This window comes from Crassostrea angulata, chromosome 6, assembly GCF_025612915.1.
Source record: "Crassostrea angulata isolate pt1a10 chromosome 6, ASM2561291v2, whole genome shotgun sequence".
Taxonomy (NCBI): domain Eukaryota; kingdom Metazoa; phylum Mollusca; class Bivalvia; order Ostreida; family Ostreidae; genus Magallana; species Magallana angulata.
In genome coordinates this window covers 12,626,315-12,648,779 of record NC_069116.1, presented here as the reverse complement: position 1 = coordinate 12,648,779, position 22,465 = coordinate 12,626,315, and the positions used below count along the sequence as shown (strand labels likewise).

At 36.4% G+C, this 22,465-nt stretch overlaps 1 protein-coding gene across 1 annotated transcript in view; it reads right to left on the bottom strand.

Moving 5' to 3' along the window:
- LOC128187175 (transient receptor potential cation channel subfamily M member-like 2) overlaps nt 1-12,421 on the bottom strand; it is a 39,747-nt gene extending 27,326 nt beyond the window's left edge. Inside the window, exons 1-14 of the mRNA XM_052857428.1 lie at nt 12,316-12,421; nt 9,953-10,047; nt 8,513-8,737; nt 8,248-8,397; nt 7,882-8,109; nt 7,636-7,794; nt 7,181-7,387; nt 6,808-6,977; nt 6,636-6,685; nt 5,979-6,090; nt 5,541-5,721; nt 5,185-5,336; nt 4,089-4,299; nt 3,805-3,923 (exon numbers count right to left, since the gene is read on the bottom strand). Of these exons, the coding sequence (XP_052713388.1) occupies nt 3,805-3,923; nt 4,089-4,299; nt 5,185-5,336; nt 5,541-5,721; nt 5,979-6,090; nt 6,636-6,685; nt 6,808-6,977; nt 7,181-7,387; nt 7,636-7,794; nt 7,882-8,109; nt 8,248-8,397; nt 8,513-8,737; nt 9,953-10,025 (2,037 nt within the window). The 5' untranslated portion in view covers nt 10,026-10,047; nt 12,316-12,421. The remainder of the gene's footprint in view (nt 1-3,804; nt 3,924-4,088; nt 4,300-5,184; nt 5,337-5,540; nt 5,722-5,978; nt 6,091-6,635; nt 6,686-6,807; nt 6,978-7,180; nt 7,388-7,635; nt 7,795-7,881; nt 8,110-8,247; nt 8,398-8,512; nt 8,738-9,952; nt 10,048-12,315) is intronic.
- Nucleotides 12,422-22,465: the final 10,044 nt, after the last annotated feature.

Sequence of the window (22,465 nt, the reverse complement as noted above, 5' to 3'; positions counted from 1 at the left end):
TCGAAGAAACTTACTACTATACTTTAATATTGCTTCAATATTGACTGAATCCATCTTGTCGTAAAGATATAACCAACTGCTTCTGTGGTGATGGCATTTCCTTTCGTTTTTCCGCCATGTTTTAGCAGACGATGTTTACAATTTAGAAAGGTCAGGGTTATCATTAAATTAAATATAGATTAGCCGCTATTAAAAAGCCATGATTTAATTTTTTTTTCTCTAGCGCCATCTTAAAGAGCAAAACTTAAAAAACAACTCAGACATGGTAAAAAAAAACGGCGTACATTTGGATGACTCACTTTTGGCCATATACTGTATCGCAACAAAGCATATCGGTTCGCGATGAAAGTATCATAAAGTTTACAGGCGTATCTGTGCATGCACACGCGTCTGTATGGCACGCCAAATTTACAAAATTGGGCTAAACATAGTTCACATTTGAAAAATAAGGTTATTTAACTATAGTTTACAAACCGCAAACTATAGTTAACGATTTGTTAACCATAGTTTTCATATGTACAACTATATTTAACTGTTGTAAACTATAGTTAATGAATGATTTATAAATATATCTATTCGTTTTATGAGAAATTGGCGCTTCTGATGTATAGAGCGGAAATTTTCAAAATAAACACTGTCAACAATGTGTAACTGTGTCTGTTTAATGGTCAGTAAACAAAATACAACTTTATAAACATAGAAAATTAAAAGTTAAGCCTTCAAAAATAAACAAAACACATAATTTACATATGTGATTCACGAAATAGAAAATGTAGCGATTTCACGATTTCGTCTGGGGATCAACATTTTCGGCGAGGCTGGATTTTCCAATATTTCAGGAATAATTATAATAATTATAAACTTTCAGGGTTTCACACTAACTTTTTTACATTGGTTGACCGCAGGTCCACTGGTCAAGAATATTTGGTGGACCTTCACAAATTCTCGTGGACCTTCATAAATGTTAAAATTTTTGAATTAATTACTCCATGTTATTCATTCTTGTTAAATGCATTTAATTTGAACACAAACACGTGTAATCTATTTTACTGAATTTATTTCATTTTCTACATCATCATCATTTTCACTATCAAAACATATCATATTTAAAATATTTTTTACTGGGTCACAATTTTTTGTAGAAAGATTTCACTTTTCCCTAACACTTTTCCGTAACAGAAAAATATGTAGAAATAAGTTTAAGAATTAAATCAGGGAGTCTTCATTTAATTTATTAAGTTTAACAATAATATTCACAAATTCAAAACTTAAATTTAAAATATTGCTAAATATCCTTGGGACAAACTATATATAAAATACAATGTACATGTAATTGGATTAGAAGCATGTCCACAACAGCTACTAAAAAAATCAAACTTTTTTTGAAAAAAAATATTTCTCTTCACTTCAGTGTATTTTGGGGTATTAGTCCAACCCATTGACCCACTTACCACTGTTACGTAGAAGATAGCCAACTGGTTAAATTATAATTGTTTTAGCTTTTATTTTGCATTAAAAATGTCTTTCTATTTATCAGCTATCATTTTATTGCCAATGAAGTTAATTTGCACAATCATTTTCAATGAAAGAATTTGCATTAATAATATGATTTTCATAATAAAAGTTTAAAATCTTAGTGGATTTTAGTGGACCGACGGTCCACCAGGTCAGGAACTGTTGGTGGACCTTCCAAATTTTTGGTGGACTCGGGCCGCCGGTCTACCGTTAATGTCGAACCCTGACTTTCACGGTAACACTGCTATTAAAATTTGTTGAGTTTTAAATTAACACACGTACATGATCAGTCATCAGAATAAGCATCGTAAAGCAAAGCTCTGAAAAATGCATCAACTCTTTCGGCGTATCATTTATGTACCTCACTGGTTATATATATTTACCACAACGTTTACAAAAGTCACACATACATACTATTATTTGTCGACATATCGACTATTTTCGTCCACGATCACGTCTTCTTGCACGGTTATGCCCAGTTGCATATTCCAGCGATCTAACTCACACTAAAGTCATTTTAAACGAATCCTGCTGCACAGTGAATAATATCACAAGCCATTGCATGTATTTCCCTTTCGTTTTCAATTCAGTCGGTTCAGATTTCAACTCTCTGTTCGTGTTTAATCCATTAAATTCAGCTCAATAGCTTTGCATCGACTGAAGGCCCGTCCATTTTGAATATTTTTGCTGTTGTTTGTATTCATACGCGCGGCTTCATTTACATTATTTATTTTTTATCAATGCCACTTTACATTTTATGATTTAAAAATGTTCTATTATATGATAAGAAATAAATTTAATAATTTTTCTATTGATCGATGTATCAAAGGAAAAAGTGACCGGAAAACTTTTTCTAGATTTTGCTGATAAATACATTCGTTAACTATAGTTAAGAGTTATTAATCAAAGTTTCACAATCATGAAACTATATTTATCAGATAAGCTGTGTTTTGCAATCGCAAATGGTTGTTTTTAGTGTTAATTATAGTTTTACACTTCTGAAACATAGATGATCTCGTTTACTAAGGTTTACAAATGTGACCTATACATTAACGATATTAGTGATAAACTAGGTTTATCGACTGTTAACTAAATTTTACGAAAGCTAAACTATAGTTAACAATATTTTATGGTTAATATAGTTTACGACCGTAAACTATAGTTAACAATTTGTTAACTATACTACACAATCCGTTTACTGTAGTTTACATCAAACAGTTGTAAATTATAGTTTACGAATGATAATCTAAGATTATCTGTCTGCAAATAACGTAAACAATAGTTTTTGCTGATGAATATACCGTCTCATCTGTTCACAACAATTTGCATACGTGAACTATGGGTAAGAGCTGTGAATCAGTCTCACACTCGTAAAACTATATTTATCAGATAAATAATGTTTTGCAATTGCAAATGGTTGTTTTCAGTGTTAATTATAGTTTTACACTTCTAAAACATAGATGATCGCGTTAACTATGGCTTACAGATGTAAACTATAGATTATCGTCGTTAACTATATTTCTCTGTCCGTAAACTATAGTATACAACCGTTAAACTTAGTTTATCGACTGTGACACTATGATAAGCTAATTTTTGTGAGTTTGGCGTCCCATACAAAACGTGGACTTGTTTCGCGATGTTGTTTCTATCATATCGAGATTTATCTTGAAATCTTATCTGGACAATCTTATCAGAATATCGGTTATCGTTTATAAACAGGCGTCATAGATCGTGTAACCTGAAATATGTCTATCGTGACCTTACCGTTTAAAAGTTCAACAAATCGCAAAAAACGTTTAGACTCGCATCACATAAAGCCTTAAATTTTGGAGAAGATCCACAACGAGTTATGATTTGTTAATTGTGGTGCTCGTATAATAGATCGCACGACAGTGTGAAGCCAGCATAAGAGACATACCTGCCATACAAATACGTATCAGCACTGCAAGATTTCTATCAGCCAGCGAGCTGATACAGGGAACATTATTTTTAAGCTGAATTTTATAAGCAAACTCCTATCCATATACTGCAAATTCCTTATTTTACGCGAGTAATTAATTGTGCAATTCCGCTTTCTTGCATCAAAATACGACAAATTAAAATCGAAAACATCATCTTTTTTGTTATGATTTCATATAGCGCAAAACTGTCTAAAAAATAAGAGCAAGCTTTTGTAATCCGCGAGGACTGCATCTAGCGATTTAACGCGGGAATTAATTCCTCACGTTTAAAAAGGAATTTACAGTATGTGTAAGTAATTCATAAATAATTTAGTAATATCTAACTAACCTTAAAGACAATGACGTAACGTTTGGCGTCTAGTGATCGCTGGATCATACTGACGGACTGGTATTGATCGCCCCCTACCACCAGAAGTACTGAGGGGACAGTCACAGACATGTCGTCTTCTAGAAATGTTTAAACAAGTTGAGATAAAAATCACAAATAGTAGCATAAGCTAACAGGCTATAAAAGAACCCTTCCTTCAAAGCAAATTTGATAGCATACGAAACTAGAACAGCACCATATTTTCTATTTCTTTTTATTTCAGACAAAAAGGGAAAAAAAAGCACCTAGTTTGTTATTTCTGAATCTTCCACGACGAATGTATTCCTCCAAGTTGGCCCTGAAATTGGCAGTAGCGTCTTTTTTTCTTTTTTCTTTTTTTCTTTCAATGGGTCTCACAGGCAACAAAAAGTGCGTGCAAATAGGGTTGAGGCAGTAGTCTCCTGAGGCAGCAGCTGCCTTCCGTGGATTATATTGGGTCGGCCATCGCCCAAACCCCTGACAATTAAGAAAAACCTTCAAACTTCATGCATTAAAAAGGATGGCTAACCCCAATTTCTGATTCAATCTTTTTATTTTAATTGCGCAAGACTTTTTCTCAATGATCATACTAATAAAACTTTGGGCTTAAAAGGTTGTTCCAATATTGAAATGCGATTGTTAGTACTATGTTAAAGCTGCTTGGTCCGATTTTTTTGTTATTACAGTATCAAATTTTTTTCCATACAAACCATTTATCTTAGAAAGTTATGGACTTTCTCCTATTTACACGAGCAGATTCAGTCTCCTTTCAAAGTTAGAAATATTCAAAGTAAATAAAAATAATCTCTTTTTGGGCAAAAGAAAAAACAAACCAAAGTGCCTCACGGGAATTCTTAGGAAAGGAAACCGTTTGGTTTCGTCCTCCCAATTATTATTTTGTTGGGGTTATTCAACCCACATGCTATAAATCGATTGTAAAGAAAGCTAACTTCAGAAATATTAGCGAACAAAACGTACACATGTTTATTTGTAATTTGTCTGATTATTTCGACCTTTATTTAATGCGATGTAAAGGTCGTAATACAATCATACCCTTCTCGTCGTCAGGGGTGAAATTAAACATGAGGCGAAATAACGCGGTACCCTTTTATGTCGTTTGTGTACATATATTTCTTCATTGAAATTTGGATTAATTGACTAGAAAAAAAACTACTACAATGTCTATTATTATACATATACTAAGCAAAACAATCGTTTAAAAGCGTGCATAAAATTTGATATAAAATCGGACCAAGCAGCTTTAAGTTTTTATCATTTCTTTTTTAGTTCAGGTGAGCTATAAACAGCAACTCTTTGTCTATATATGCAATGCAGTTAAAGAAATTTAAAAATCTAGCATACGTTTTTGAGTTCTAAAGCGTGATTCATTTTTAGATCTTCCCATGATGCAATTCCTATCACCGTCGGTCGTTTATTTAAATCTTCTTTTTCTACAACTTGACCAATGACCTTGGAGATTTCTGAAGTAGCGCCATTTGTCGTGATCCACACCCCTGCAGAACTTTCCAAATAATATATTCTGTACACATACTTACTGATGGTTGAAACAACACTTTTTTTTTTGCTTGTGATTTGTATAACAATCTGAAGGTTTATTTAAAGGACGAATGAAAATAGAATCATATTATATTGATTATTTATTCGTATGATATAGTATAAAACCATGCAATCAATATGAATTAACACAAACACAATACCACTTTCTTTCACGATGTTTTCAAACGCTAAGGTGAAAAATCTGGCTTTCACTGGGTCATTCAGGATTCGTGACCCCTCCCCCGTGATTGAAATCAGGAGCTGGGGTCGCTTTAGTCCCCAGTGTCTCATCAGGAGGGACGAAACAATATTCAAAGGAGTTGTGGTACTGAGTCGAACGTACTTAAAGGAAAGTCAGAGTAAAAAATGTTAATATCTAATCAATAAACTAATATTGTCTCGGACTGTCAAAACAACGTTTCTATCGGCGTTATTTCGTTAATGTGTATTATTCGAATAATCTGTTATCTATAAAGTAAATTTACATTTGTTGATGAGCAAATTCTACGGCATGAAATTCACACAAATGCATGAATATTGATATACTAGTACACAGAATATAATGTTACTTTCCAATAAAATTACACAGTATGACTTACATGGGCAATACTATTCTCAAGTCCACCTTCTGCAAAAACTTCTACTTTTCCATAGGCATCTGTCATAGTCATAGCGATAGCCTGGTTATTTGGAGGTACGGAAGTTCCAGTGCTGTAAATTGAAACACACAGTCATCAAAATGTAATACTATTTGATCATGATTGATATGAACAACCAAACCTAAGAAAAATTCCAAAAAAGCATCTGATACAGCATGCCCGCTGTTAATGTTACATAATATATCCGATTTCCTTCCATTTTTTTCACAGATGTTTAGTTATCATGGCTGTTACTGGCTGTTTACAGAAATGCATCGGGTTGTTAACGTCCTCAGAAGTCGAGATGAAGCTGAACCTTCTATTGACGTCAAGAACCCGATAAATTTTCGTAGATAGTCAGTTAAAAACTTAACAATTGTTCTGTTTGGCCGGGGATTAACATTGTCTGTAGAGACATTGCATCCACTACGTTGCTGTTTAAAAATTTTCAGTCGATGGTAATATAATATATCTAATATCTTTACGGCAATCAAGTGACGCGTTTTATTCAATGACAGTGTGTCATTTTATTCCGAGGCAAAACATATTATTATCATGTACAATATATTACAAGAATTCTAATAAAAGTAATATAATAATACGGTATTAAACGATTACCTTGGTTGACAAGGAACTTGAATACTTTTTCGAATCCATTCTTCTTCGTTCTAACAATTTAAATATAGTTTCCTTTAGAAAAGAAACTTTAAAAAGACAGTCTGAGGTTCATTAATGAAATTCAGTGATAGGAAAATAGAACATAATTTTAGAATGAAAAATAGAGCCTAACTCTATCGATAACTTGTGCAGCAAGAAGTTCGTTGAAATAGTCTTGTAGATCGCTTGGGTAGCAATGGCTACCAACAATTTTTATAAGCCATTCGGGTCGCCTATGGGGACGTCCCTCCTTAATATCCAGAGGAAGGATTCTTTTCCATAAAGCGTTTGCAAATTCAATATCTTGGAAAATCATAATTAAGATGGAAATACAATTGCATAAATCGAGGCTGAATTTTTTTTTTAAGTTAGAAATCGTAATTTACTGACATTTAAAATTGCAAACTGTTTCTTAATCCTTTGTGTTGTCAAACTTTATCATAACTACTTTATGATTTAGTTTTTATGTTTCTTTATAACAAGCCAAACTTTATTATAGTGTATACCCTTTCTGCAAGTGTTATCCTTATAATAGATATCGGACAAACAGGCGATGAATATTTCACAATTTGCGATGAGGGCGTATTTTTTATTTTTGTCCAATCCAACTGTCGAATAGATTTGATGGTGTTTGTATATTTTTCTCAATTCATTTCGAAGTTTCTCTGCCAAATTCTTGTCTGTTGTACTTATGAGTGCTATTTTCTTCTCATCTTTTGAGATACAATAAAGAAAGTTTAAAAAACCAAGGATTAATATAATACATATACGTAATGTGCATGTAACAAAAAAAGGCTTAATAAAGAAAGTTTTGAAAACCAAGGATTAATATAATACATATACGTGATGTGCATGTAACAAAAAAATGCTTAATTCAGTTTTATTTCTATTTTACATGTAAATTTATAATATGTATAATATTTACTTGGTGTACTGCCAGGTAGTTAAGAATTTGATTTACCTTTTGAAATAAAGGTGTGTTTGAGTAAAACTTTCAGAAGTACATCGTCCTCTTCGTAAGGAACAATCCATGTGTTTAGTAAGTCTTGCGGCGACATATCTGTTTGTTTATCCAAGTAAATACAGACTTGTTTTCCCGTTTTGCGAATCAATTTTTGTTCTGAAATAAAAATTGAGGGAAAGGTTTGGTACTGTTTTATAAACGAATTGAAATCAAATTAAATTTTGGTTGTCATCAAATATTTACCAAATTGACAGAATTCATCTTGTGAATAATCACGTGATAAAAACACGAGATAATGCGTTGCACTGCTGAGATCCTCTGTAAGTCGATGAATGACGTCATTGTCTATCTTTGCGAGGGTGTGGAATTTACTGATATTTAGATCAAAGTTTTTTAAGATTGCACAGATTTTGTTAACTTCTCTGGCGTTGTTCGGATGGTTGCTAATGTATATGTACTTCTCTTTTCTCTCTGTTATGAGCCAAAAAAGAAAAGCTGAATACCTAATACATTTCCCAAAAAACAATTCAAATGATTGTTTAAATTTTTTATAATTTTTTCAGTGGCTTATAAGAGAGAGAGAGAGAGAGAGAGAGAGAGAGAGATAACCTTTTTGGGTTTTACGTAAGGAAAACACTGAAGGTCTATAAACTTTGTCAAAGACCAATAGATTGCTCTTGTAGTTTTGCCATTGGGACACCATTGGATCAAACGTTATCAAGGAGAGCTCATTTCCTCTCATAGAAGATAACATATAGTCTAAAATAAAGCATCATACTGTCATAGTAAAAAAGCATACAAATGTACCAACCAACCCTAAGAATTTTTCTTTTAATGTAACCTGACCAATCAAATTTCCCGTAAGTTGAAGTACCTTTTGTGAACGCCTGAGTGACCACGAATTCTTCAGACAGACAGACCAGGACGATTCCTTTACTAAAGTTACTGTAATCATCGTCATCATCTCTAGCCTCGCTTTCGTTTTTCACGATGACGTCAGCTTTGGTGTTTTGTAAACTCTTCAAAAACTTTTTGACATTGCCCGTATCCCGGGTGTGATAACACAATAAAATTTTTCTCTTTTCTGCTTTTCCACACACTGCAGCATGATAAGAGTCTCAAATAGCATTTTAAAATTCATTATGTTTGATACGCCAAAATCATAATCAAAGTACTGACGGGAGTTGATTTTATCGATTATCATTTATTCAAAATCAACGATATGTGACTTTGCATGGCAAGTAGTATCAGTAATCGAAATATTTCTGAGAAATTGTATGGATCCATGCAAGATTGAACTCTTGTCTTGTTCAACTAAACGCTCGGCTGTCTTCGTTTATCTCCGACAACCAAGAGAGACTCTGTTTTGTCGGATATTAACAGAGACAGCCAAGCGTCTGGTTGAACGAGACTACATTGAACTCTAACGTAGGAATACATACGACCTTTAAAATATCTAAACTGTTTGTACAATTTAAAATCTTACTATTTCCATGGTATTAATAAATAAGTTTTCTTGAAAACAATGCTTCAGAATACATTGCATCGAATTCATCGATTATTTTCAAGAACTAAGTGTTGTCGGCGGTATTGATTTGTACTAAGGTCCAAACACTGTTTCACTTTCGCTTTGCCCGAGTAAGTGCATAGGAGAGTTGATTAAAATCAACTCCCAAAAATGAGCTAAACATAGTTTTAGAGTTCATAAACTAGATTTATTGACTGTAAACTATTCGTTTACGAAGCGTAACTATATATATTTAATGATTCGTTTTCTATAGTCTTTACCTGTAAAACAGTCGTAAAGTTTTACATACTTTGTCTATAAATAAAAGTGAATAATAGATTTTGCTCTTAAATATAGATTCACATCTGCAAATTTACTTTTGATTAGTTTAAGTTTTCGCCAAGTACAATTTCTCGCCAGTGCATTGTGACGTCATTTTTCGTATATAATTTTATGTGTTGATAAAGTGACGTAACATTGCACTGGCGATAAATGGTACTCGGCGAGAACGCCAGTATAGTTAAGAATTGTAAATCCTAGTTTCACAAATCTATCAGATGAACTATATTTTGCAACTTTTTTCAGTGTTAACCTGTTAAAGAATATTGTATTACCTATGATTTACAGTTGTGAAATATAGATGAACGGCGTTAACTATAGTCTGTAAACTACGGTTTACAGCTAATAAAACTAGGTTATCGTCTTAAAAATATGTCTATAGCTCATTTGTGAATTTGGCGTGCCAAATGTATAAGCAAAAATTAACGTCTAAACTTTTTTCTTCTGCAAGGAATAAGAAGGTCTCACATAGACAACTGATCCATTTAAGTATGATGTCTTGAATCCCCTCTGAGGGTCTATTTAATTTTGTAACGTCCATTATAGCGTCTCTTTGTCATCATCTGCAAATAAAAGGAAAGGGATTCGAATTTATTCAGGAGCTACATCTATTTGTGAGACACGAAATCGATTGAATATGTTACCAAAACGTTGATGCTAAATATTTTTAAAACTGTTAAAAATAGAAATTTCATACTCAATGTCTCTGACAGTAAAATCTATATTTAGACATGACAAACGGTTGAAATCCGGGGTCTTTATATTTATATAGATCTCTTGGCTATGTATATGCAGAAATATGATTGAATCCAAATGCACATATATTACGCTCTTCCAATCTTTGATAAATAAATCAAACAAGAAGGTACAGTTTCTTTCAATATTTGCCCTAAAATTCAAAAGTTGTTTAAATCTTATAAAAATAAACATATACCGTCTTGAACATGTGTGTATATAAAGTACCAGGTTAAAAACTTTTATCTTGTTTCAAAAAATTATGACTTAGAGATTTTGGCATATTTTTAGGATTTAGTCTAAAATGATGAAAAATGGCACATTTTCTCATAGTTTTTTAAAGAGGAAAATGTGTCCGCAGCCGTCGCCTATAACGAAATTGATATATTTTATGTAATATCACATGATAAAGTTATAATATGAGTTTCATCGTGGGTGACGGCTGCTAGCATATTTTTCTATTTAAAAAAAAACACTAAGGAGCTTGTGTCTTCTGCTCAGTTGTAGGAAAATTACGAGAAAATGCACTGTTAATGACGTCACAATTAACCTTGTGAAAGTCTAATCACGTAACTATTTATAGATTCTTAATTTATGGGTATTTTTATGTAAATAAACGTTACTTTTCAATTTTTGTTAAATTTTTAAAATTCATCCTTAAGCAGGGCCAAATATGTCTGAAATTGTACCTAGTTCTTTTACGATTTTTTCATCTTGATAAATCCAACTTTTTTTAACAAGAGTTATTGTCAACTTTTAAAGGTACTGCAAAAATGCATTGAACAATTATTTAACATCAAATCTGCCAAAAGTGTAAAACTGTTATATTTACATCTACCCAGTGTTATAACCTTTATTTCTTCAGAAAACCTATTGTGATTCATAGCTTTATAAAACTAACAGGGTTAAAATCTACACAATCTGGTTCATACTAGTTTATTGATCGTTCTTAATACTTAACAACCTAATTAAACCACGGACAATTGTGCACGAAATCACGTGGAACTCAAATTACTATCCAAAGAGGAAAAAGTCATTTTCTTCTCCATCTAATGTACTGATATACCAAAAACAAAGTACTGAAGTACTGACGGGAGTTGATTTTATCGATTATTATTTATTTTAGAATCAACGAAAATGTTATTTTGCATGGCAAGTGGTTTCTTATATGTATTTGATTTACGCACATTTTTTATAATATGAATACTAGGACTTTTCCGAAAAGAATTTCGAGAAAACCCTATATATGAATCATGTCGTGTAATATAAAGATACTATTAATTCCAACAACGTACGTATCAGTGATCGAAATATTTCTTGAAAATTGTATGGATCCAAGCAATATTGAACTCTAGCTTCGTTCGACCAGACGCTCGGCTGTCTCCGTTAATCTCCGACAAGCAAGAGAAATTCTCTGCTTGTCGAAGATTTACGGAAACCACCGATCGTCTGGTTGAACGATACTATAATAAACTGTAGCGTAGGAATACATACCACTATAAAAAATGTCTAAATTGTTTCCTACCATTTAAAACCTGACGATTTTCAAGGTATCAATTAATAAGTTTCCTTGAAAACCAGTTCTTTAGAATTCATTACATCGAATTTATCGATTATTTCCGATGATGATTTGTGCTTACATGTATGTCCAAACACTGTTTCACTTTCGGTTTGCCAGAGTAACTGCATAGGAGAGTTGATTAAAATCAACCCCCCCCCCCCCAAAAAAAAAAATTAGTTATTTTTACTTACTATTTACGATTAATTCATTAACTTGTTAAACGAAATATGTAAATATAAACAATGAGATGCTTTCTTAAATGACTCACGAAGGCTTACGCTGGTTATGTTAATTCTTTTTTTTATTGCTAGGATCGTTACCTTCTTACCCGAATAAATCTCCAAAAAAGAAATCATTTAATTGTTTATGCATACAATTTTGATACAGTCATGTCCACATCCTCCTTTTTTCTTTTTTATTAAAGAACAATTTAATTTGCGTTAAGATTCTAACACATTTCTAATACTATGCTATTAACGCAAATTTGTCATTTTTTTAGGGCAGATTATTTTGTTTATACTCATAACGTACGTACCGGCAAGGGCCTGGGTTCCGGAAATATAAAATCAGTATAGAATTTGATACTTATATAGCTGTATGGTATGACAGCGTAACTATTGGTGTTACAGGGGCTCCATAGAGGTTCTGACTACATAGGGATCCATATAGAGGACTTAAATCATCGATATCTATTTTTGCATTGAATGAATATTTTTAAATGCCGTCGGCCCTATAACTTAACAAGAATGTACAGACAAATTAAATACCACGCGTTAGGGCGGTTATATAATTTGTCTGCAAAACAGATAAAGTTTTCAATGTAAAAAAGTTCAGTTTGACAATAATGTTCACACTCTATTAGTTCCATAACAAGATAGGAACAGTGAATAGATGAATTATGCCATCGATAGAGCTCAATTCGGGAGAAGAATTTACTGATATTGAATAAAATTATAAAATCAAAGGGCAAGTAAACTTTGACGATGTTCTTTTTGTTTTTTAATTAGTGAAACTTTTTTTTTACTGTTAAATCTGACGCGTATTATTTCATAGAATACAAAGTCTACTTTTACCCATATTTTAAATATACTTGCACATCTAACGATTTTAGAATTGCTATCCTAATAGATGTACATATATGACAATTTGGAAGGGGGTGGGTATCTGAGCATTTTATTACAATTAACATTTTCAAGAGATTATCGTTTATTATATAGCTAGCATGTATATGCTTGGGGGGGGGGGGGTGGTTTAAAAAAACAATTTACACCGAAATAAAGAAAATACAAAGAGGCGAGTTGTTAACTTTCTTTGAAACAAATGAAGGTTAAGACCACTACATTCTAGTCTTAGTTTGGAGTGAAGAGTTTGGCCTATTCTGGTATCTAAATAAAAATAATTTGGGATTTTAATCTTACTGGTATGTAAGTATGTGTTAAAGCAATGTGATGAAGGATTTGATTGCACATTTTGGGGTAAAGCATTCCATTGTCTTATTGTAGCTGGGAAGAATGAATTAAAATAAAGCTTAGTTCTTGTATTGACTTCTCGCAGTGGGTGCATTGTTCTTGTGTTGTAGTTCTGTCCTTGAGTTTTTTGTGATTGGATGATAGTAGATAAGTAATTAGGAGCCATATTGTGAAATATTTTGTGAAGTTGAATAAGACGATGATTTTCCCTACGTTTCGATAATGGTTCCCATCCCGTTTCTTTATATAGCAGATGTCTGGATGCCAGTCTATTCCCTCCCGTAACTATTCTGGCTGCTTCCAATTGTATACTTTCAATCTTATTGACCAAGTATTCTGGTATGTTGTCCTATATAATTGTCTGCATATTCTAAGACTGGTCTTACATAAGAAAAATACAGTTTTTGCAAAGATTTCCTATCATGAATATACTTGAGTCTTCGCATCATACCAAGGCGCGAATATGCTTTTTTAACTGTTTCATCTACATGTAAATTCCAAGACAAATTACTACTAAGAATAACTCCTAAGTGTTTATGGGTTTCTACTTCTTTCAGGTGAACATCATTAAATATTAGGGATGGATGAAAGGGTTTCTTGACTTTATTAGATATGGTTAGACATTACGTTTTGGTTGGGTTAAAATACACAAGCCACTGTTTTGACCAATTATGTATTTTTTCAAGGTCTGTATTTAATAAACATGCTGAAGTATTAGCTAAACATGCTGAAGTATTAGCATTATCAACAACAATATAAAGAGATGTATCGTCAGCAAATAATTTTAATATTGGTGACCAAGTCATGGTGTACCCCAGCCTTAATATGGCCAATGTTTGATTTGCTACCATTGATTACGACATACTGTTTTCTATCATGTAAGTACTTTCTAAACCATTCGAGTAATTCTCCTCGAACGCCAAATTTTTCAAGCTTGTACAGTAGACCAATGTGCCATACTTTGTCAAAAGCCTTGCTTATATCGAAAAATACAACCCTGATCGACTGCTTTGTACAAATCACTAGTTATACTTAATAACTGATTGACTGTAGAATCATTTGGTCTAAAGCCAGATTGGTGCGGTGTTGGAATATCGTTGGTGAGAATGGAGTTGTATAAATGTTTGAAAATACACTTTTCCATACATTTACCAAGAACACTTAATAATGTTATCGGCCTATGATTGCTAACGATATTGCTGGCGCCTTTTTTGAATACAGGGATAATGTTTGCAATTTTCCATTGGGCTGGAACTGTAGACTTACGAAGCGATAAATTGAAAAACTTGCTTAGTGGTTCGGCAATAGCTGGCGAAGCTTGTTTTAGTAATGTTTGGTTGATGCAATCAGGCTCGGTAGCCCTTGCTCGTGTCTAGTGTTTCTAAGACATCTTAAATGTCTTGTGTTGAGATCACTATGTTCGAAATGATACATGTATCACTAAAACTATCGTTGTTTGGTAACTCAGTATTTTCGTCGTTAACTACTGATTGTGAACAACTATTAAACAAATCTGCTTTAATTTTATTGTCACTTATTGGCAGGCTTTGTTCCTCGCTTTTATTTGTAGGATAAGTACTTGAGTTTTTAGAACCGATGATTTTTCTTAATATCATCCAAAATTAAGCAATAAAATGAAGACGTTTTCTAGCTCTAATAGATTTCCTATTATTATTATGCATCCATGGCGGATCATTGGGGCGTAAGGTAATAATTTTATTTGGAATTTGTAATATCCGGAAATTTATTGTCCATTTTGTAATGGTTTCATGTTTAGTGTATTGTCTTGTTTGTGACGTCAGTTCCGTAATAAATGTGTACGAGCACATGGTGTTATTCTTTCCGAGCAAATCATCAATATTACACTGGCGACGAGGATGGCAATGAATCTGCCTCAATTCCCTGAATTCGCAGTACATCGCCAGTATTTATGTTATGTTTATAAGTCGGGCTCGACATTCTATTATTCCCCTTTTGTGTATTGCTTATGTTCACCGCCATTTTCTGAATAAACGTGTTGTGCTAATACTCCGGAGTTCGGTGTGTACTGATTGGCGTGGTGGCAGCGGATTCGTCCTACGTCTCAGAGAGGAAAATAAAATCCTGCACCCGAGGAACTAAGAGGTGTTCTTATATAACTCTGTGAAGAATTCAACGCACAACGGTGAGGTAAATCATGACCACTGTTCGTGCGCCAAAACAATGGCCTCTCGGAAAAGACGAGACTATAAATACATTTCAAAATTGGAAGCAGAACATTTTATATACACTTTCCCTCGATCCAAACTTCGCCCCTTTTCTTGGTAGGCAACTTCCAATGGCAAAAGAAATCAAAGAACGCTCCGTACCGCGGTTTTACCGACGATGGAGAAGATGTGGCCGAACGAAAGCGAAAAACAAAAGAACAAAAAGCAACTTTGTTAGAACTAATGTTAGGGCAGATAGCGAATTACTGCCCATTAATCTCTAGAAATTCCATAGTGGATAAATCGACCTCAATGGAAGAAGTCTGGCAAAAAATACGATTGCATTACGGTTTTCAGTCCACCGGTGCACATTTCATTGACTTCACCAACATCAAGTTAGAACCAGGAGAGAAGCCAGAAGACTTGTACCAAAGGTTAGTGTCATTCGTGGAAGACAGTCTACTGAAGCATGGAGGTGGTATCTCCCATAACGGTGACCCTATTGATGAAGATGAAGAACTTACACCTTCACTTGAAAATTTCATCGTACTAACGTGGCTGAGGCTTCTCCACTCCGACCTGCCAAGACTCGTTAAACAACGATACGGCACGGAACTACGATCACGAACTCTCACTTCCATCAAGCCTGAAATTTCACAAGCCTTACATTCATTATTGGAAGAAATTCACACCATGAATGATGCAAAAGTGATGAGATCGCAACTCCAACCGTTCACCAATTCTCCCAGACACCGACAACCACGTCAGGTACAACTTACCTCTCGTCCTTCGCTACCTAAGAAGTGCCCTCTGTGTAAGGAAGCAGGAAGACCAGATAACCACTTCCTCAGTAAATGTAAATTCCTTCCAGAACGCGATAGAAACTACCTTGCTAAGGCCAGACAAATCATAGGCTCTGATTCAGATGATGAAGAGGACCCCTCGTATCAAGAAGATCTACAGTCGACGGTTTGCTGTTCTCAACAAAAACCGACTCAAGCCTTTCGGGTACAGATCAGACAGTCCCCCTACTTGGACACATTTCATAAACACCGCCATGTACGCCTAGCCATAGATTCAGGTGCTACGGGCAATATGATACGTTTGTCTACCGCCGTGTTACTCGATGCGAAAATCCAAAGCACATCTCAGTCAGCTCACCAGGCTGACGGTTCCTCTCCGTTGAACGTTGTTGGTGAAACTAGACTGTTCTTCACTAGAGATGATCACTCATTGTACTTTGAAGGCTTGGTTGTTGACAACCTTGACGTTGACATACTAGCTGGAATTCCATTCATTGAGTACAACGACATATCAGTACGCCCAGCCAAGCGACAACTCGTAATTGGTGGACAACATACTTACCCATATGGTTCAAACTCCGCATCAGCTTCACAACACTCGATCCGCCGTGCTATAACAGTGCGTGCTGCGTCTACCACCACCATATGGCCAGGAGAGTACATCGAAATTAACGTTCCAAGCGATTTGGCTTTGCCTGACCAATGCTACGCCATCGAACCTCATCATTCTTCGCCAAATCTTAAAACTAGTGACAGTACTAAAATGTGGCCGTGTCCTGACATACTACACAGTGTTTCAAACAAAGTGAGGATTCCCAATCTCACTCCAGAACCACTTACAGTCAAGCGCCATGAACACCTTTGTCAGATCCGACCAGCCGTGATATCAGACAACATCACATTTGAAGTTGCCGAATCGTGCATTGGCTCCAAGAATAGTGAACAACAATTGCGCCCAAAGAAAACCCTGACAGCGAAGAACAGTGTACCTTACTCTTCTACAGTACAGTTGGACCCGCATAATGTTCTTACCAAAAATGACAGAGAGGCGTTCCTTGACACTCTATCAGAATTTGACAATGTTTTTAGCCCGTCATTACCCGGTTACAACGGTAAAGCTGGACCGTTCCAAGCAACAGTTAACATGGGACCTGTATTACCTCCACAGCGCAAAGGAAGGCTTCCCCAATACTCGCGCAACCAACTCTCCGAACTCCAAGAACAATTCAATCTACTAGAGGAACAGGGCGTCTTTATACGTCCAGAGGAGATTGGAGTAACTGTAGAATATCTGAACCCATCATTCCTAGTCAAGAAACCAAATGGTGGATTTCGCTTGGTAACGGCCTTCGCAGATGTGGGTAGATACACAAAGCCACAACCATCCTTGATGCCCAATGTAGACGGTATTTTGCGACACATAGCCCAGTGGAAATACATTGCGGTATCAGATCTAACAAAATCCTTCTACCAAATCCCATTGTCCAAATCATCTATGAAGTACTGTGGTGTTGTGACACCGTTTTGAGGAGTGCGCGTGTATACCAGATCGGCCATGGGCATGCCTGGATCAGAGACCGCGCTCGAAGAAGTAATGTGCCGCGTACTCGGAGACTTACTAGAGGAAGGCGTTGTTGTGAAACTAGCTGACGACTTGTACTGCGGCGGCAACTCACCTGAGGACCTCCTAAATAATTGGACAAGAGTCCTTGCCGCCCTTCAAAAATGCAATCTGAAACTGTCACCAACCAAAACCATCATAGCTCCAAAAACAACCAACATTCTCGGATGGGTATGGGAAATGGGCAAACTCAAAGCAAGCCCTCACAGGATAGCAACATTATCTAGTTGCTGCCCTCCTGAGAAAGTCTCTGGACTGAAGTCATTCATAGGTGCTGTGAAGGTTCTTAGTCGAGTCGTCCCTGGCTGTGCTTCTCTCATTGCCCCATTAGATGATGCGATCGCTGGACAGGATTCAACAAATAATGTCAGATGGACCGACGAATTACTAGCAAACTTCAAAACCGTACAAGACGCTGTTTCCTCCCATGAAACAATTCACCTACCACGCCCAAACGACATACTGTGGATTGTTACTGATGGTGCAGTTAAAAACCATGGAGTAGGTGCTACATTATATGCTACTAGAGATAACAAGCTACTTCTCTGTGGATTCTTCAGTGCGAAGCTCAGAGGAAGACAAGCCTCGTGGATCCCCTGTGAAATAGAGGCACTTTCCATAGCCATTGCCGTAAAACACTTCAGTCCTTACATCATACAGTCCAGCAACAGAGTGTGCATTCTAACAGACAGCAAACCATGTGTCATGGCATTTGAAAAACTGTGTCGAGGTGAATTCTCTGTCAGTCCTCGAGTTTCCACATTTCTCTCCGTGATCAGTCGGTATCAACTATCTATACGCCACGTGAAAGGTGCCGCAATCTTACCATCTGATTTTGCAAGTCGTAATGCTCCGGACTGTGTCGAAGCAAACTGCCAACTATGCGCATTCATTCGGGAATCCGAAGATAGTGTGGTGCGCCAAACTTCCATCGATGAAGTCCTTAATGGTACCTCCAAGCTCCCTTTTACTGGACGATCCACTTGGCTAGCTATTCAAACTGAATGCCCAGACTTGCGTCGTGTTTGTGCTCACTTAAAGCAGGGTACCAGACCATCGAAGAAATTAAACAACATTCGCGACGTCAAACGATACCTACAAGTAGCCACTATTGAACATGATGGCCTCCTTGTTGTAAAAAGAGACTCGCCATTTTCTCCTACACGTGACTGTATTATTGTCCCAAGAAACGTCCTACATGGCATACTAACTTCATTACACGTTCAGCTGAACCACCCATCGTGTCACCAGCTCCGCACAGTGGTAAACAGATATTTCTTTGCCTTAGACATGGATAAAGCTGTTGAAATAGTCTCCGAAAACTGCTTCCATTGTGCTGCTTTACGTAAAGCGACACACACAGCAACAGAACAGACAACATCAGAGCCCCAAGTCGCCATAGGCGTCTCATTTGCTGCAGATGTAATGCGACGAGAAAGGCAATTCATCTTAGTCCTGCGTGAATGCGTTACTTCATATACATCTGCCATCATTATCGACAACGAAAGAAAAGATTCTCTCCGAGATGGCCTCCTTCGTCTGTGCATTGAACTCCGCCCCCTAGATGGCCCAAATGCTGTCGTTCGTACAGACCCCGCACCAGGATTCCAGTCTCTTGTTGATGACCCTCTGCTCAGGAAGCATCGCATAATGATTGAAATTGGTCGCATCAAAAATAAAAACAAGAATCCTGTCGCAGAAAGAGCCATCCAAGAACTACAAGAAGAAATCCTTCGCCAGGATCCTATGCCAGGCTTCATAACGCCATTGCTATTGACTCTTTCCGTTGCCACGCTCAACTCTCGCATACGAAACCGTGGTCTCTCTGCACGAGAAATGTTGACCCAGAGGGATCAGTTCAGCAATATGCAGCTACCAATAAAGGACAGACAACTCATCGAACAACAGCATTCAAACGGCATTGAAAACCATGCACACAGTGAAGCCAGTAAAGCTCCTTTATCTGGGTTCAGACCAGAACCAGAAATCCATGTCGGGGATCTGGTGTACTTATACAGTGATCGCAACAAAACACAAGGACGCGATAGATACCTCGTGGTTTCTTGTGACCAATCATGGTGTAACGTGCGCAAGTTTAAGGGTAATCAGCTGAGAAAAGCATCTTATCGTGTAAGAAAGAATGAATGTTACAAGGTTCCTTGTGCCATCTCTTCAAGCCTCTATTTCGAACATCTTGCTAACATTGCGTCATACTCCTCAGAGGAAGAGGATGAAAATCTTCCACGGACTCCTGAAGAGCCCCAACCTCCCAGCCTTCCAGATATACCTGATGAGATACGCTTACCCCCAGAGGAGGATATCTACCCAGAAGTAAGGGACGACGGAGTCACTCCTGATCTTCATTCTGACAACCACACTCCTGCTGTACTTGATCAGCACACTCTCTCACAAACTCTCCCACATGTCGCTACCAAAGCAGTACCATCTCGTCCAGTCAGACAGAAAACCTTACCCTCATATTTACAGGACTATGAACTTTACTAGTTTTTTTGTATCAGTTTTTTTTGTAAGGGGCAGAATAATCCCCTATGGTTTGAAGGTAGTCTACCTTATGATAACCATTTATCTTTATGTCAAAAAAAAAAAAAAAAAAAAAAAAGAGATCACGCCAGTATTTATGTTATGTTTATAAGTCGGGCTCGACATTCTATTATTCCCCTTTTGTGTATTGCTTATGTTCACCGCCATTTTCTGAATAAACGTGTTGTGCTAATACTCCGGAGTTCGGTGTGTACTGATTGGCGCATGCAGAAGGAAGTACTGCAACAAGATGGAAGAAATGGAAGGATCGACTCGAGAATCTGTTGATTGCAGTGAATATCAGCGACAAAAATCGCAGAAAGGCAATTCTTCTACACTACGCAGGTGAGAAGGAACAAATATTTACCACATTAACTCTAGCGCAAGACGAAGAAGACCCTTACAAACAAGCGTTAGATGCTCTCGATGCATACTTTGTCCCCAAGCGGAATAAGGAGTATGACATTTACAAATTCAGGCAGTCGAAACTGGAGACAGGAGAAACTATAGACACTTTCCACACACGTTTGAGGAAGCTTGCTGAGACATGTGAGTTTGAGAAAACAGACAACGAAATTAAGTCACAAATTATTCGTGCAGCTCTACAAGATTGCGGAGAAGAGCTCTTCGTGAAAGTGAAATTGACTTGAAACAGCTACTTCTATGGGCACGTTCATTTGAAATAAGTGATAACAGGCCACTGGTATTGAAAACGACGCTGCGCATGTCAACGCCATGGAAAAAACTACTGCACGAAAACAAAACTACAAACCACAGCAACCTAACAGAGGAAGAGGCAATTATCACAGAGGAGGATACAGAGGCAACTATCATAGAGGGGGACACAGAGCAAACTTGGGAAGAGCAAACTCGGGAAGAGACAAAGAAGAAATAGTGTCGCAATTGTGGAGGATCATACCCTCACAGGCACGTAGCATCAGGGGGGGCCAGGGGGGGCCTGGCCCCCCCACTTTTTCTCGCAGCAACAAATTTTTTAAAATTTACATATAAAAAAATGAAATATAATGGAGTTGGCCCCCCCACTTTTTTGGAAGTTAGTAAAAAATTGATATGAAAATTAGGAAATGAGTAGTCAAATTGAAGATACCCCCTCTCCCCCCCCCCCCCCCACCACGGATTAGGAATTTCATGATTTGGAGGGAAAAATTTTTTGGTAGGGGAGAATTTTTTTTTTTGGAAGTATAGTATAGTTGAGTCTACCCCCCCCCCCCTCCCACGGATTAGGATTTTGAAAATTTTTGGAAACTTTAAATTTTTCCTTTTTTTTTTTTTTTTGCTTGTCAAGATTTTTTGGATGGGTCTGGCCCCCCACTTTCAAAAACGATGCTACGTGCCTGCCTCATCAAGGAAAGTGTCCAGCGAAAGGGAAGCGATGCAATTCCTGTGGAAAGGACGATCATTTTAGTCGCGTGTGTAGATCAAAATCAGTGAAACAAATCCAGATGCGGGAGCCTGCTAACATTGAATCTTCGAGTTCAGAAGACGAATACACCTTTCATATCAAGAGACCCAAAGTAAGCAACATTAAGCAACCGAAAACAAAGGTCAAAATATGTGGCACAGAAATCGAAATGCTGGTAGACACAGGTACAACCATAAACATTCTTGATGAATCAAGCTACAGTAAACTAAGAAATTGCCCAGCCGTTAACCCTACTATTACAAAGGTCTTTGCTTATGGAGCAAAATAACCAGTTAACTTAGTCGGCAGCATTTATACAAACATTTCATCACTCAGTGGACAGACGTCCGTGATGACAGAAGTTTACATTGTGAGAGGCAATTGTGGATCCTTGCTCAGTTACCAAACAGCGGTGGACCTAGATATCATTCCAGTCATTAAGTCGATTACATCAGACCATATTCTTGATGAATACTCAGACCGATTTGAAGGTATTGGGAAGATAAAAGACCTCCAGTTACATATTCATGCAGATGAAAGCAAAGCACCTGTTGCACAGCCACACCGACGCATACCATTTCATATGAGAAAAAAAGTCGAGGCTGAATTGGAAAGACTAGAACAACTTGATATCATAAAGAA